This window comes from Salarias fasciatus, chromosome 19, assembly GCF_902148845.1.
Source record: "Salarias fasciatus chromosome 19, fSalaFa1.1, whole genome shotgun sequence".
Taxonomy (NCBI): domain Eukaryota; kingdom Metazoa; phylum Chordata; class Actinopteri; order Blenniiformes; family Blenniidae; genus Salarias; species Salarias fasciatus.
The window spans coordinates 4,435,244-4,451,337 of record NC_043763.1 but is presented as its reverse complement, the minus strand read 5'-3'; the positions used below and the strand labels follow the sequence as shown (position 1 = coordinate 4,451,337).

The 16,094-nt window shown below is 46.5% G+C and overlaps 2 protein-coding genes across 3 annotated transcripts in view; one reads left to right on the top strand and one right to left on the bottom strand.

Annotated features, from left to right (window-relative positions):
- Nucleotides 1–12,955, bottom strand: part of ttll5 (tubulin tyrosine ligase-like family, member 5) — a 48,059-nt gene extending 35,104 nt beyond the window's left edge. For both annotated transcript variants that reach the window (XM_030116400.1, XM_030116403.1), the window contains exons 1-11: nt 12,825–12,955; nt 10,860–10,966; nt 10,657–10,739; nt 9,696–9,802; nt 9,431–9,561; nt 9,256–9,338; nt 7,365–7,434; nt 7,186–7,270; nt 5,299–5,400; nt 5,136–5,227; nt 4,853–4,960 (exon numbers count right to left, since the gene is read on the bottom strand). In XM_030116400.1, coding sequence (XP_029972260.1) covers nt 4,853–4,960; nt 5,136–5,227; nt 5,299–5,400; nt 7,186–7,270; nt 7,365–7,434; nt 9,256–9,338; nt 9,431–9,561; nt 9,696–9,802; nt 10,657–10,739; nt 10,860–10,966; nt 12,825–12,883 — 1,027 coding nt within the window. In that variant the 5' untranslated portion in view covers nt 12,884–12,955. The remainder of the gene's footprint in view (nt 1–4,852; nt 4,961–5,135; nt 5,228–5,298; nt 5,401–7,185; nt 7,271–7,364; nt 7,435–9,255; nt 9,339–9,430; nt 9,562–9,695; nt 9,803–10,656; nt 10,740–10,859; nt 10,967–12,824) is intronic.
- A 1,153-nt stretch (nt 12,956–14,108) lies between these two features.
- erg28 (ergosterol biosynthesis 28 homolog) lies at nt 14,109–16,049 on the top strand. The gene is made up of 5 exons (XM_030117061.1): nt 14,109–14,152; nt 14,189–14,321; nt 15,104–15,194; nt 15,276–15,394; nt 15,469–16,049. Exons 2-5 carry the CDS (start codon nt 14,189–14,191, stop codon nt 15,555–15,557), a joined length of 432 nt encoding a protein of 143 aa, XP_029972921.1. The 5' UTR covers nt 14,109–14,152; the 3' UTR covers nt 15,558–16,049.
- Nucleotides 16,050–16,094: the final 45 nt, after the last annotated feature.

The following is a 16,094-nucleotide window of genomic DNA, read 5'->3' as shown; positions in this document are numbered from 1 at the left end:
TGTTCTGCGGCTCGACCGCTGCCGGGGGAGGGCTTTTAAAAACGAGCCCACAACAAGCATCGCAGACAAGGAGACGAGAGGCAGCGAACATCTACATCACACCCATTAAACAGGGAGGGAGAGAGAGAGAGAGAGAGAGAGAGAGAGAGAGAGAGAGAGAGAGAGAGAGAGAGAGAGAGAGAGAGAGAGAGAGAGAGAGAGAGAGCGAGAGAGCATCTTTTTTCATTTATTATTGGATGGGCGCTGCTGGAAAATTCACCACATGAGACAAACACCCAAAAACAATAATCTCACCACCAAGCAGGCTCAAAATAACAACATCAAATACCGCCGTCATCCGCAGAGCTCCAGAGGGGGATCAGGAGCCCAAAGCCACTCCAATACTTTAATTGTACTGAATTTCAAGTGAAAGTACTGCTATTTAAATTATTCAGGTAAATGGAGAAATTACATGACCGCTTAAAATGACATGTTCTGAAGTAGGTCAGAACTTTTCACGTCACGATTTAAGGAAATATCTTTAGATTATGTTGTAGCTTCAAACTTTTCAGATACATTGTTGAAATTATAATACTGTGGATACTTGGTTCTTTTGGAAGAATTTACCTACTTTTTGTCGACACTCATTTAAAGCTTGTATAACTGTGAAGAGCGCTACGTCAGGGGTCTGCGACCTGCCGCTCTGGAGCCACATGTGGCTCTTTAGCCCTGCTGTAACGGCTTCCTGAAGCTGGCAGAGAATGCAAAGTTTAAAAAAAGTTATCTTCATTTATTTGCCAATTGTACTTTTTTTTTTTTTTTAAAGCAACACTAAGGAACTTTCAGTTTTTGTTGATTTTGGCGGCGCCAGTGGACAAAAGCGGTAGTGTTTTGCCTGAAGGAATACCACAGTTCCCATGAGGACTAGCGCGTAGCGTCATAAAATGCTGCTCCCGGTGGCGTGCTGTCGGACTGAACGCGCCTTCATTTGTTTCCAGTGGCTGTGTGAAGGATGGATAGCGACAAGGTAATGAATCTAATGGTGGCTAAACAATGTTATATCATGATGTGACGCATGCCGTAAAGCAGTCCGCACATTTGGAGTTTTTTAGTGTGCAGGGTTCCTACCACCCTCCTCACAGCTGCTGAGTCCAAGTGAAAGCAATACTGACGCCCTCAGCCCGTGACAGAGGGCTCATTCAACTGGTTGTAAGTCGATGTATCATCACAAAAGATATTCAAATGTTTTTTTAAGGTTGAAAAGTTCCTTAGTGTCGCTTTAAGATTCAACTTCGCAAGAAAATAGCAGAAAAACAGCAGCCAAACTGACCAAAAAAATGCAAAAATGAACCAAAATTGTGGCAAAAAGGAGAAAAAATCTAATATCTTAAAGAGACAAAATGATTAAAGCAACAAAAGAAATTGAAACATCTAAAAAAGCTAAAAAAAGATGAAAAAATTATAAAAGTAGGTTCAAATGTAAACAAAAAACAGAACAAAAGAGTCAAACCACTGAAAACAGTTGAAGCTGACAAGTAAAATGACTAAAATTCCTTAAAAAAAACATGTCTACTTTTGCAAATGCAGTCATGAAATGTCAGACATGTTTGTTTTAAAGATAAAAATCGAGGCTCCAGACAAAATTTATTGGGCTGAAAGTCACTGAAGTGTCTGTTTTGGTCATGGAGGATGTAGAGCCCTGCACTATGTGGATGTATTAAAACAGGAATCAATTATGATTTCACTGGTAGAAAAGTAAAGTTACACCTTCAGAGAAAAAAAAAAAATACCCAAAAGTCCATTCAGCTAATAATCCCAGGAGCCGATAGATTAGTGCTGATGATGGAGCTGCGTTTCCGTCACAGGGATGCAAACACGGCGCGGCGGCGTTGTTTCTGAACGTAAAGCAGGGAGAGATCCAACCACACTCAGCACTTAATGAGGGACGCTCGGTGGAACACGGGACCAGTTAGTGGAATGTTTTGTGTGTAATAAAATAGGCCTGTTGGCTTGGCTAATCAGATCTTAGTCAAAACATCTCGTAATCAGCATCTCTCAGCAAAAAAGCCCGTCCATTAATCACACGGCGGCGGCGAGGAGCTGCATGGGTGGCATTTTCTTCCTCACACTCACACACACACACACACACACACACATTCACACATGCTCCGTGCAATGTAAAATGAAAATCTGTTGCTTTTATTCCTTCCCACATGAGACATTACGGACCCGTAAAAGGATTTTTGTTACAGTACGTGCATTGAGACGCACCGTGCGATTTCAGCAAAGCGAAGAAATCCCATTTGAAAACAATAAACGTTGTATTTAAGCCATTAATAGACATTAAAAAGGCAGGGAACAATTTGCAGTAAATTAACATTATAATGTGCTTTATAGTCTCGCGTGGCTCCACTCCAGGCGAGCCCGAGACTGTATAAAAACTCCAAACAATGGCTGCTTTTATCGGCCCGTTCGCCGAGCGCACACATGCATCTGATGCTTTTACCTGTTTACTATTACTGGCAGCCGCTCCCGGCCCTGGACCGGAGCAGGGAGCATTGCAGGTTATGGAAGTGGAAAATATAGTAAGGATAGGAGGAGGAGGAGGAAGAGGAGGAGGAGGAGGAGGAGGAGGAGGGAGGGCTGACAGCAGCTTCACTGAAAACCATTCCTGGGTGGTTTGGATGGGATTTATTTAAGGGACGAGAAAAAAGTCCACAAAGATACGAGCCTGGACTCCCCCGAAGCTCAGACAGCCCTGGATGTTTGGAAAAGTCATGCTTCACACTGGTTCCTACATGTCTCTGTATTCACACACACACACACACACACACACTCAGGCTATGACCACGCGCGCAGGAACGGGTGAACAGAGCGAGGATGAGGGTGGTCCTCCATAACCGTCAGTGTCTGTCTTTGGAAATCTTAATCCCGGAGGCAGACAGCGAGCGCCGTGATGAACTGGCTTGAGGCCTTCTTAAGACAACAGAGTCCCGGTAAACTAATACTGCTGAAGCGGAGGACGGGGAACGCTCGCTGCAGGCCGCAGGGCTTTATGAGCGCCGGTTAATTCTTCCTGTTCTGTGTCAAACAGGCTCCAATCGCCGGTGTTTAGTGTTCAATACGGAAGCAAACAACTTTCAAATTCCTGAAGCTGAGCCAGGGTTTTTTCAACGGCGGAATAGATCAGATGAGATCCATCGATAAGGCAAAAAAAAAAAAAAGGCAAAATAAAAAGAAATCTCGAGGTGTAAAGGTTATCTATATGACATGGGGGCGAGATTTACTGGGAAGGGGTGGAACATAAGGATCATGGGCCAAAACTGGCCCACAAGAGGCTCCAATCTGGCCAAACTGTAAAAAATGGCAGAAAATATATAAACACTAAATGAATATTATATTCCTGAGACCAGAGCTGAGATATTCGTGATGCGGCCCTGGAGCCATGCCATCAGGATGAGTTCAGAAAAACATGCTAAAGTGTAAAAACCACTGGCTTTATATACTCAGTCTAAGGTAGAAACTATAGGAGATGGTTTTTTCTTGGCCAGGAAACTCTCTTATTTCATAATATACAAATGATTTAAACACAGATCCAACAATGAGAAAGTAAATATGACCACAGGAATGCGTGTTTCTGCGTCGGCACAGACGTCATGTGGCATCTGGCTGTTTGTTCCCGTCTCTCAGGTGTGCATCAGGGCCAGGTTGAGGCTCGGTGAGCCACATTTCCCGGTAAACACCTGCATGGTCAACATTCACACCCTGGGTTCGTGTGTTTTTTTTTTCTGTCCTGCAGTGACGCGCAAGGTGCAGATAGCATCTTCATGCAGGCGAATGCCTGACAGTGAATCCATGCAGCACAAAAACAACCACCAATCACAGCGACAATTGCACCTAGAGAGGCCCGTCACGACTGCAGGGCTCTTTATTTTTCCAGCATCTGAAAGGTGGAAGACCGCGAGCAGGACCGGGAGAACTCTAAATAAACATAAACTGCAGGAGAAAAGAAAAATGAGAATGAAAATGAAGCGGCGGTGTTGAGAGAGGGGAGGCTGACAGGCTGACTTTCAAACCCAGAATCTTAGAAAGACTGCCAGACACAGGAGAGCGAGCGCGGACAATTAGTGCCAACACTAACATCGGTAATGGCTCCAAAATGGAGTTCACACGAGCCCGCTGCGAGGCCGGGCCGGCCGGGCCGGCCAGGAAAACAGTCAGACTAAATCAGGCGGACCTGAATGGCAGCAGAGGAGAGGAAGCGAATTCCAGTCGGCTTCAGTCAGCGGGACGACCGCGGCCAAGCGGCCAGTCGGAGGGCCGCACGCCGGGAAGGGGCCGGCCCGCCCGGCCGCCGCCGGGCAATCAATGTGAAACCGAAAGGAAACGTGAGCGCGGTGGCGATCCGCATGACTCAGAGTGAGTGTGTGTGTGTGTGTGTGTGTGTGTGCTGAACTGTGGGAGTTTAGTTGGGGGCATAAACACTTTGTGCTGATTCACACTGGTTCCTGAGGAGCCTCAGTGATCGATGGAGACTCTTTTTCGGGTAAAGTGAGATAATGAAGTCAATGAGCGCCGCTGCTGGATGCCCTCATTTCACAAACGCTGAGAATTCCTCATGACAAATGTGCATTTAAGTGGAAAAAGCGATGCTGCTCACGCCAAGGCTTTGTAGTTCGGCTGAACACGAACGACAAATATTCAAATTTTTTTTTCACACAACTGATTGTAAAACCTCAACCACACACATGAATTCAGCCTGAAGTGATGCTATCCAGATTGGGCCTGTGAAATCAGAATGGCACAAGATGAGTTCCATACGTGCCGGCGGATCTGTTTTCTTCACGCCGGGACATGAGTGCGAGAGGATTACCGAAGCAGTTTGTCTTGTGAGGAACAAAGGTCTTGCAGGCGGCGGCGATCTGCAGCTCGGCACTCAGCACGGCTTTGATGATCAGATCCTCCACTTGTCTCATCAGCACTGCAAGACACACACAGCAGAGGTCACGTGTGAAAGGAGTCCTCATGATCTCGTTACACTGATGGACGCTCTTTGATTGACGGCGCTCAAGCTCGGCTGAGAGGCGAATTAAAGCCACAAAGAAAAAAAAGTGAAAACTCTTTTTGAAGCTGGAAAAGGTGAAGGTCTGACTCACATGTGGTGTCCTTTCCCTCCTGCTTCAAATACCTCAGCACTGCACTCATACTCCATTTGTTCCCATAATCCTCCACTTCGGGGTCATCGCAGCTGAGAAAGGGAGAGAGCGAGAGAGGCACTTCAGTCAGCGGGCTTCCCCGGACCGGCCGGCTCCGGCTCACCTGACGTAGTCGCTGCTCTTCTTGTTCACGCTGTAGTTGGTGAGGTGCATGAACGTGTTCTTGATGCTCTTGGACGTGCGGTCGTACTTCACCGTGGCAAACCTGCGGGCGAGAAGAAGAAAACAAAAAAAAAAAAAAAACACTCAGTGGGTCATCGTCCACGCCGAACAACAGGAGGGAGAGAGAGACGGCTTCGTTTCTGGCGCCGCTTGAGAGGAGTGGATGCCACATGTGCAATAATGAGAATTCCTTGGCACGCGCCACGCACCTGAATACCAACACAACCAAAGGAATGTCAGCAGATAAAAACGGGATTGGGGATCGGGCCGTGATTTACTGCCGGCAGCTGATAATGAAGCCGGCAAATCAGAGGGAAGTGGCGCTCCGGAGCGGGAGCGGGAGCCAGTCACTCTATAAATCATCCACCCTCTCCTGACCTACCTGTGTCCCATCACCGCCCGCTCTGCTTTGATCAGTTCTTCTCGCTCTGAACGGCCACGTGTAATAAATGCAGCCGGATTACAAAACCGCCGTGAGATAACCATCTCTGAAGAATGACACAATCAGCGGCGCCTGATTAGAACATCCTACAACTGAAACAATAGAGCGCTTTGTTTCAGAGCCTCCATCTCTCCCCTGGCTACTCTCCGCTCTCTCCGGCAGCCGCTGGAAAACGAAGGCTGCCCTCTTCTGGGCAGAGATCTGCTCGGCCGGCGGCAGAAAGCACAGGGATGAACGCACAGCGTGGGAGGACGACGAGTAACAACCCGTCGCAATAAACAACAGTGGACGAGCTCAGCGATTCAAACAAGTCAGCCGGGAAATGAAAATATGAGATCTGTGCCATTTAGAGACCCGGTCAGTAAAATGGCACGTCTCATCTGAAGGGGTGTCAGCGGATCAGAGGGACGTCTCCTCCCAGCAGGACTTCTCGTATTGTGATTTTTAAGAAGAAACCATGCTTGAAAAGACTTGATCATCCATCCATCCATCACCCACCCATAAAACCTTTTTCAATGAAAACACAGTCTTTTTCAGAAATAACATTTTTGTAAGTATTAATTGAGATTTATTAAATTCAGTGCAATTTCATAACTTTGACAGTTGCAAGAGGCTATAAATGGAAAACTATTCTGTAATTTCACATTGAAAGGACTTGAATCAACAACGAGGTCAAAGGTCAGCGAGGTGCATTTAACCCAGTAGTGTTGAAGAGCAATTCATTGAGGAGTTAAAACTTGTAAGATGATAAGCAACATTTATTTAAAATGTGATTAAGGTCCAACTGTTGAAAGATGAGTGACATAAAAACTATTTAAGGAAAATAACAGTGGACTGTGGAGTTTCTTCTATTTGGACAATAAGGAAAAGCAGTAACGAATCGTCCTGTAAACTTTCAGACTGACACTACAGCAAAGTTCAAACAGATATTCTACTCATTCTGTCTTTTACATTTCATTTAAAAAACTGTGGATGTTTTTGATTTTTTTTTTAATAATACGGTAACCTATGAAGTTCATTATGATCCCCACTAATTTTACTAAAACACTGAAGAGCAGGGACTTCTGTCATTCATATTGAAAAGGGGATTTAAAGTTAAATCTAGCTGCTATAATGAAATGATCACTGACAAGTGAAGCGAATAACACCAAATGATTCCTTATCTGAGAATCTGTGACTTGACTGAATATATTATGGAGCAATTTAACACTTCGTCTTCAAATTTAAAGTGTTTGAAATGTTTGATAAAGGCCCAAACTCCAGAGGTATAGCTCCAGTAGGACAGATTAGGAATGTTATGGCTGATGTGTGGAGCTTATAATGTTTTGTTTGCTTTCACTGACTGGTATATCGGTTCAGATCCTAATAAAAACCCTCCAGACTCACCTGGCCAGACCCTCCTCGTACACGTAGATGAGCAGAGGATCGTAGGACGTCACCAACACGTACAGACGCATGTCGAATTTGAATTCTGCGGACGAAACAAAACGTTTGCAGGAAGGTCAGCGAAAACCTGTCAGAGCATCAGATGAAGAGCCGTCCAAACTGCAGCAGCGGCGACTCACCGTCTATGAGCAGCGGGTTGTTAATGTAGCGAGACACCAGGATGTTCTCATCCATCAGAATCTGATTCGGCTGAGGAAGCAACAACAGCGCGCGTTAATTCGTTCAGAGCGGCATTAAAAACGCTGGACGCCGAGCGGCTGACGTGACGCGGCGGTTAATGATGAACATCAGAGAATAATGAGACGGCCCAAACAGGTCAGCCTTCAGCAACAGCCTGTAAAAAGCCGATCTGGTGGTGGGAGATGGGTCATTTATGGGGATGAAATGTGTTGCAGGTGGCGAAGTTGAGAGGAGATGAGAAGAGGAGGGGGGTGGAGGGGGGGGGGGGGATAACCTCAGCCCTGGAAGGAGTTCAGACAAAAAACCCAAACTGAGAAGATGAACGTCCTTCTTTCTTCTCTCCAAATATCACTCTGACATTCTTTCCACTGTTTCATAAAAATGCCTGAGAAGGAGAAGAGGAATCGTCTGCATGCGTTTTTCCGAGAGTGGGAACGAGGAGCGTTGATTTACTCCGCCGGGGCCCAACATCGGGACAGCTGCACCGCTGCGCCCACGCGCTCCGATAACATCTGGCCCGGCGACTCGCCCGGTTCGCGCAAGATGTTTTTTAGCGTCAGTGTGCTCACAGTGAACTCCCACTCGGCCCGCCGCGAACGCGAATCCAGGCGTACAGAGAGAAACACACAGGCTGGAACACGCCCCACCGCAGGACGACCTCCGTCACGACAAACACGATGATGACCCAGGAGACTTGGAGAGAAGTTTAGGGAGAGGAGCAGACGCGCGAACGCCGGAGGCCTGAGCGGAGCGGCAGCTTCCAGTGGAGTGAGAAATCAGTGATGCGGCGAGGAAAGCGAGGGAACGGCGAGGCTCGCTGCTGTTTACACACCGCTTCCCCACATCCCCCGCTCTCAACAGCAAAATAAACAACATTTCCTGTTTTCTGCATGGCGATATTGTCTGGTGGAGCAGTTTAAAGAACACAGAGAGTGATCAGACTGATTGATGTGCAGGCTCGACTTGTAATGTCTGTCCAAATGATCCGATCAGATCACATGTTTACATGAAGGTTTTTCACTCTGATCAGGTGTGAATTAGCATTTCATGAGTTCATGTAAACTTCTAAACCAGGGTTTGGTGTTTTATTGGGCCAGAATGGAGCCTCTTGATGGCCAGTTTTGACCCACGGGCCTTATGTTTGACACCTTGGATCTAATCTAGGCTGAAAGGCTGCTGAGCCTGCAGATTCGCTGTCCACAGTGCTTAAAGTATTCATTTTAATCTAAAAAGTAAGCGGCCATAAAATGAGTTTTTTTCAGTTTCAGTTGCAAAATCCGGGAAAACAGAGGAAGAGACGTGGTTTTAACTCGTTAGCAAATCCAAACACAAAAAAAAATGACAATGCTGAGAAGATTGCTTTTTTTTTCCTTTTCCTGTGCAAACACACGTGTTCATTCTCATCAGCCTGACGCAGGTTTATTTTAGTGTGAAAGCAGCGTTTCCCAACCTGCAGGTCAAGACCACCCAGCGTGTCCCGAGACAAAACCCAAAACCCAGGGGTCAAACAATGATTTAAGGGAAAAGAAAGAAAAACATATTACAGCTCGGAGGGGGGGAGGGCGTGGGGGGGGTTCCTCCTGACTGTTTCTACCAGCAGCTTTACAAAAGCATCAATCATATCACAATATCCACGGCGCTTTCTCACACCATGAGGGCCACGAGCGGCGGCTCCAGGCTCTGGGAAATAAAAACCCGAGTGAGAATTAGGGCGAAGAATTTTTTTCCCAATTAAGTTTTTATGTTTCCATACCGTTTAATAACCTCAGCGTTGAAAAAGGAAAGACCGGTTGGTCACATCTCGTGTCTCATAAGAGCTCGGTCACTCACGTTGCTGACCAGGTAGATGCCCCGCCCTCGAGAAGATGCTACTGGCTTGATGATCCACGGGCCTTTGTCCTTGGCGAAACAATCTTCAGGGGGAGGAGAGGAGAGAGGAGAAGATAAGGGGAAAGAATCTCAATAAAGATCAGTAATAATAAAGGGGGGGGGGGGGGGGTCTTACTGCAGAACTCCTGGTACTCGGAGGGGAGCACGAAGGTCTGAGGGACGATGTGGAAGTTTTTGAACCCGTGCGTCTGCTGCATTCGCTGGATGTTCCTGTAGAGGCAGTCTTTCCTCGTCAGCTCGTACGACCTGCGGGGCGAGAAGCGGGGCCTCGGTGAGCGCCACACTGACAGAGAACCGAACTCTGCCTGGAGTGAGTCGCTCCACGCTGCGGCCTCGCTGCTCAGGACGGCGCCCGCCGGGCGTCCACGGCGCTCTCCTACCTGGGGAAGTGGTTGACCTTCTGGAAGTCTTGAAGGCTGCGCAGGATGTAAGGCTTGAGGTGAGATCCTGTCCACATGAGGTTGAAGTCATTGCTGTTTGGGTGAACCTGGAAAACAGACGCAGATGTTTAGACTCAGACTGAGCTCCTTCTAAAACTGTGAGCAGACTGACTCAGCCGGTCGGTTTCCAGTCACACACGGATCAAATCCCTCCGCCGGCCTGCGCCGTGGGAATCATCAGAGAGAGAAAGGCCAGCGACTCGCGGCCGTCCATCACGCTCCTGTTGTTTCATCTGTTCCGCTTTGTTTGATTCCAATAAGTCGTTGGGATCCAGACTCCTCAGGACCGCTGCGTCTGCGCCGCAGTCGGACGGCCAGATGTTTGCAATAAAGCCTGGTTGGAGTTTGGCTGCGCCGAGGCCGAACGGCAGACGCTGGGCTGCCTTTGATGACGAGCTAGCAGGAGTCAGGAGGCATGGCAGTGAAATAAAAAGGGAATTAATTCTAACTGCTTGAAGAGGGCAATAAGGGGAGGCTGTGCTTCCTGGTGGAACAGGATTAAACCTCTGGAGGTTATTTTTTCCTTCTTTTCTTTCTTTTTTTCCCCCATGGGTGCAATCCTGGGTTTTGACATCTGCATCAGCAGACCTGCAGCAGGACTGTTTATTGAGCACAGACTACAAAAAATACTTGACGTTTTTTTAAGATCTGTTGATGTGGGCCGCGTGGCGGACGACCCCGCTGCGAAAAGAAACCAGACAACCCAACTATTTCTCCGTATACGAGCAAATTGTTTCTTTTTGAACGATTCGATTTTTAGATTTATCTTTTTGGAATGCGCAGTGGTGTAGTGGCAAGCACCTGCCTCACAACAAGAACACTCCGGGTCGATTCTGGATGGATGGATGGATGCTTAAACTCATCTTTACAACATCTATATTTAAGAGAAGCAGAATTTCACCTCGTGAAATCCGTGGTTGGTGAGGATCCCTCGGACCAGGCGGCTCTCCGTCCGGACTATTTTAAAGGCCATGTTGTATCGTTCTGGACAAAGAAAAAACACATTTCTTCAAACAGGGAATTTCCCCATTCAGCGTCCAAACTTCCCCCCTCCTGTTCTGTCAGGGCCGAGTCCCTGTGCAGCTTCATCCCGCCGTGGCGCACCTCCAACGCAGGAAATATTGCCATCTTTTGACACGACCGCCTCTGGAACAAACAGAAGGACTGGGATGGTCCTGCTGAGGCCGCTCCACGTGATGCAGGGGTGGTCTCTGGAGGACAAGCAGATAACACACATCAATGACTCAAATAATCCACATAAACAAACTGCATGCAAAGGGGAAGATAGCGCCGCGGTAACAATGGCACTGAGAGGCACGCTGGGATGAGTTTCTCCGTCTCAGCTCTCCAGGCTTTCTTCCAGGATGAGGCGATCCGTCTGGCCCGTGCGGGCGGCTGAGCTCAGGCCGGGGGAATGCATCCCGACCTGCTGTTTATTCCAGTCGGGCAGATAAGGACGGAACCACACACAGTTTCACGAGGAGCTGGACAATAACAAACCCGCGCAGGCTCCCTAACAAACACCCTCGTAAACGTCCGGACTATCTCACAGTACCAGACACAGCCGGCTTATCGGGGGATAAATTTAAGATAAGGTGGCGTGATGATGGAGCACAACTCAATCAGGTATGACCGAGGGGGGCGATGGAGGCGGGGGGCATGTAAGCAGCCGCTGCCCCGAGCCTCCGAGCATCCAGGCCTGTCAAACAATACAGCAGCTCTCTGATTCACTGATGCACAGCAGGTATTCTGAGATCAGCCTGTTATTTATTAGCAGACAGGGTGACATGTGTGAAGCTGCTGCACCTGCACACACACACACACACACACACACACACACACACACACACACACACACACACACACACACACACACCAAGATGATAAGATGTGAGACAAGAGGACGAGTCTGCGTTACAGTCACTGTCATTCCATACGGGCTTCACATTACAAGGCTTTGGTGTTTTTCTAAATATTGTTATCATGAAAGATTCATTTCTATTTTCACTCTCTTGGGAGGCAAATTCATCAAAATAAAGCAACACATCAACTACACAACCATACACACATCTCTGCATAGGTTTCCTGTACATCACTAATACATGCCTGTAATGTTAGACATGTGAGACCTTGTCATCTCGTGCATTATTTAGTGGAATATGATGTTGCTCGACTCATTACTTGACTAAACACATGTAGTTAAATTATTAGTGTGCCGTCTCAGTGACACATGTAATCAACATGATGCGTGTCTGGGTAAAGTTTTTATTTTTTACAACCAGACCTGGCCACCTGGAGGTTAAACCCTGATTCTCTGCAGACTAATTCAGGAAAAGTCTCCTAAAAGCAGACACAGCAGCAGTCAGTATGTTAAGAGTGGCTTAGGAGGGAATCATTTGGCAGACACACAAGCGCACGGCCAAGTGTCAGGCGCTCTTCTCGCTCATCTAAGACACTCATCAATTATGCAGCATGAAAGATACCCCAAGGTTTCGCTTTGTTTAAATCTATCTTGACTTGAACTGTTGAACGGAGTTCAGGAGGCCTTCTCTTTAATCCTGCAAAGATTACAGGACACATCCAATAAAGTATGACAGGCTGCACAAATTAAGACTCTCTGCAGCAAAAGAAATAAAATCTGAAATGTTTTCGGCATGCCACAGAAACTCACAGGGATCTGACACATCTACAGGTGCAGAACATGTCATCCTCCACAGCGGGAGTCTCCAAAATCAAAGCAACGCATAGTTTTCCAGGTTTTTTCCAGATTGGGAAAGTGATGATTCTGGTTTTTCTTTGTAATTAAGACAGACTCAAATCCCAGCTGTGGTCTTTTGGTGCCTCTCCAGACAGATACAGCATCGAGTGCTGCAGGACTTGAGGCCACATTCTTATAAGGTCTTCATCTTGACTTGGTCTTGGAACCCAAGAAACAGAGCAGTTCACAATGATAATCCAGTTGTCTTGTTTGTGTGAGGAGTGCAGACACACGGTGCAAAACGACCTGACCTTCTCACCCAGAGACAGATCATCTGTGGCAGGATGACAGCAGCGCCTGGCTGGACTTACTCTTGCTCGTCCTCTGAAGTGGATTCAGAGTCCTCTTTATCCCGGATCACAGCAGGCATGTTCACAGCCGAGGAGGTGGACCCGCAGCCCGGCGAAATCTCCCTGGGATGAGGCGTCTACATTTCACCATGACATCTGTCAAAGCGACAGCCAGAGATCCAGAGATCAAATAAACATCAGCCGGTTCGCACACGCGCGAGGATAACGCGGAGATGTTTACATACTGCACACAGTTACCTGATAACATCGGCTTCCTCGCAGTGTTTCAGGTGGAGGTGAAAGCATCTGACTAATGTACAACACAAGACGCTAAATCCAGACACAGTCAAGCGGGCGGAGGCTACATAAGACGTGTTATTTTGGGGTATGAATGCGAAGCCAAATGGGGAAGATCGCTCAGTTTGAGGCCGCTCAGACACACGGTTTTTTTCAACAATGGCGCACATTGGCACAAAATCAACTTGCCTTTTCTGTCTGTGGAGCCGTGGGGATGGTAAGCCCGCTGGTTTCACCTGGTGCAGTTGATCATCGCGGCTAATCTTCCTGGTAACTACAACAACTGAGTAGCAACAGAGCACGGAGCATGTGTAGAAAAGGGACACCATTTGTTCACATGACCAAACTCTCCATGAAACACTCAATCGCGATGTTGGTATGTAGGTGTTATGAAAAAATTTGGACAGTGTGATACCAGTGTCCACCTTCCGCCCCTGCCAACGTAAATTAGTAACGCATATAAATTATAATAGGGCATCTGCAAAATGTTGTCCATCAAGTTTAATGCAGAATGTTAGCTTAAAAAATAAGTTATTTTCTTATGTCTTTCGTGCCATTAATAAATTCAGTGATGATTGATTCAAATAAAAAAATGTATGAACAATATAGCGTCACAATTAAAGATTTATCTGTCCATCGGTGTTGTGATATCACTGGCAAGTGTCAACTTTTGTCTTTTTTTTTTTTTTTTTTTTTACAGAGAAGGAGATACATTCGGAATCTTTTCTGAACGAAGACAAAAGTGAAAATGGGAACTATCTTGCTTCACATTTACTCTTTGTTTTGACACAACCCACCATGCTGCTCTATGGCCGATCTCTTGATTTCTATTGGTTTCCTCTGGAAATGGGCGGAACTCTAGTGGTCAAAGCAGCCAATCACAACAGTGGTGCGATTGAATGGCGCCATTTTTGGAGTTCTCTTATTGGTTAAGCCTCCTGGGGCATGATTGAGAGACTTCACCATTGTCACCGTAACACCGCACTCGGCTTGTTTACCGTGACACATTTCTTACCTGTGTGTTTGTGAGGCGAACATGGTCACACTGTAAGCTTGGCAAACGCAGAAAAATACACCACGCCGCACTCATGAGTCGCTTTCTGAACGTCCTGAGGAGCTGGCTGGTGATGGTGTCCGTCATCGCGATGGGAAACACGGTGCAGAGCTTCAGGGACCACAGCTTCCTGTCCGAGAAGCTCTACACGGGATCCCCGGAGTTTGGTGAGGAGACGAGATCATCTCATCTCTGGTTTTCTCTCATCTCAAAGCTGTGATGCCTCTAATCCAAAAGAGACGAGACTTGTCTGTATCTAACTCGATTCGTGTGTGTGTGTGTGTGTGTGTGTGTGTGTGTGTGTTGTCTGCACAATGTATGAATTTATCATTTGTCATACAAACACTTAATTACATTATGTTGATTTTTCAGTGCATGGCGATTGCTTCTTCCTAATAACAGTGCTCTTTCTCTTTCCCAAAATTAACTGTACCCTGCCCTTACACAGCTGGGAAGAGATGGATGGACTGGACCCTGATTTAGTTTTGCTTTATGTTTTTCTATACCAAATGGATCTGCAGTATTCTACAGTAGCAGGTTGAATTTGTTTTGTTGCCCTGGTATAATTATTCAGATTCTGTCATTTTGAAATGTATGCATGCACTATTTATCACACTTCAGTCTTTGCTAATATGTATATTACACATTTTGACATCACTTTAATGACAAATTTGGGATGTTTTGTGTAGCCTGACTGCATTCTGACATTGACTTGTGCATAATGATGTGTTTGTAACAACATTTGTGCATGCACAGATTTGAATGCGCATAACAAATAATGTCTTTAATATTGTGTGTGTTTTGTTAAACTAGTATCTTAAAAAAAATCTCCATCAAGATAATATTGTGCTGTCTGTGGCCCTGAACTAAGGGGATTTTTTTATGCATTTTATACTTGAAAAGCGCTGAAATTCACACATTATTTCTCTGTTCTGTCTCATTTCCTCAGTGAACGGTCTCCAGGCTCGAACTTTTGGCATCTGGACGTTGCTGTCGTCCATCATTCGCTGCGCGTGTGCCATTGACATCCAGAACAGAACGTAAGGATCACTCAGATCTCATAGTTTCTGTTTGGCAGTGTACCGATTCCATCCTTTCAGCGTGTCTCTCTGGCCCTGCAGGCTGTATCACATCACTTTATGGACGTTTGTGCTGGCATTGGGACACTTCCTGTCTGAGGCCTTCATCTACAAAACCGCTCCGCTGACCATCGGAGTCATGGCGCCGCTGATCGTGGCCAGTGAGTAGGAGTTACGGTGCATTTGCACTATTTTAATGTGGATTAATGTGGACTATCTCGCTGTGTATTTCCAGGTTTCTCGGTCATCGCCATGCTCATCGGCTTCCAGTGTCTACCAGAGGCCGAGGACGACAGCGGGGCGCGTCAGAAGAAGCGGAACTGAACCCTACGAGTGTGATTTTTTTTTTCCCCCACGTGGCCTGTTTTCCCATGAAATCCTGCTGTTCATTCATATTCTGCTGTGTATTTAAACCTTTTATCTGTTGACTCCAGCTCTGACTGCGCAGTCTAGGAAATGTGACACTACGAGTGCTGGATTAGAAACGCTGCCCTTTCTCATGAGCAATACATGGAAATCCCGTTATCAAGCTGAATCCACCAGGAGTTCAGTTTGGGTTTAATTCTGCCATCCAATCCCTTTCTATAATAGTTCAGATCAACCAAAGACACAGTTTAAAGACCCTTCACCCCACACAGGTTCACATTCCGTCAAGCTTCCTGTTTATTTTGTGTTGTGAAATATTTGTACACCCTTGAAACGCACACAGCGGTCTTTGTATAAGTTATGTTGAATATGTGGACCTTTTCCGACACAGCAATAAGATTTTTTCCAATTTTAAAACTAATCTTTGAATAAATAATATGTTTAATGTTTCAGAAGCTGTTTGTGTTTTTTGTAAAAACTTAATTCTTCCTCTGG

Coding starts and splice junctions, on each gene's coding strand:
- erg28 (XM_030117061.1), top strand. CDS start 14,189: ATGAGTCGCTTTCTGAACGTCCTGAGGAGCTGGCTGGTGATGGTGTCC. Junction 15,195..15,275: donor ATTGACATCCAGAACAGAAC/GTAAGGATCACT, acceptor CTGGCCCTGCAG/GCTGTATCACATCACTTTAT. Junction 15,395..15,468: donor GGCGCCGCTGATCGTGGCCA/GTGAGTAGGAGT, acceptor GTGTATTTCCAG/GTTTCTCGGTCATCGCCATG.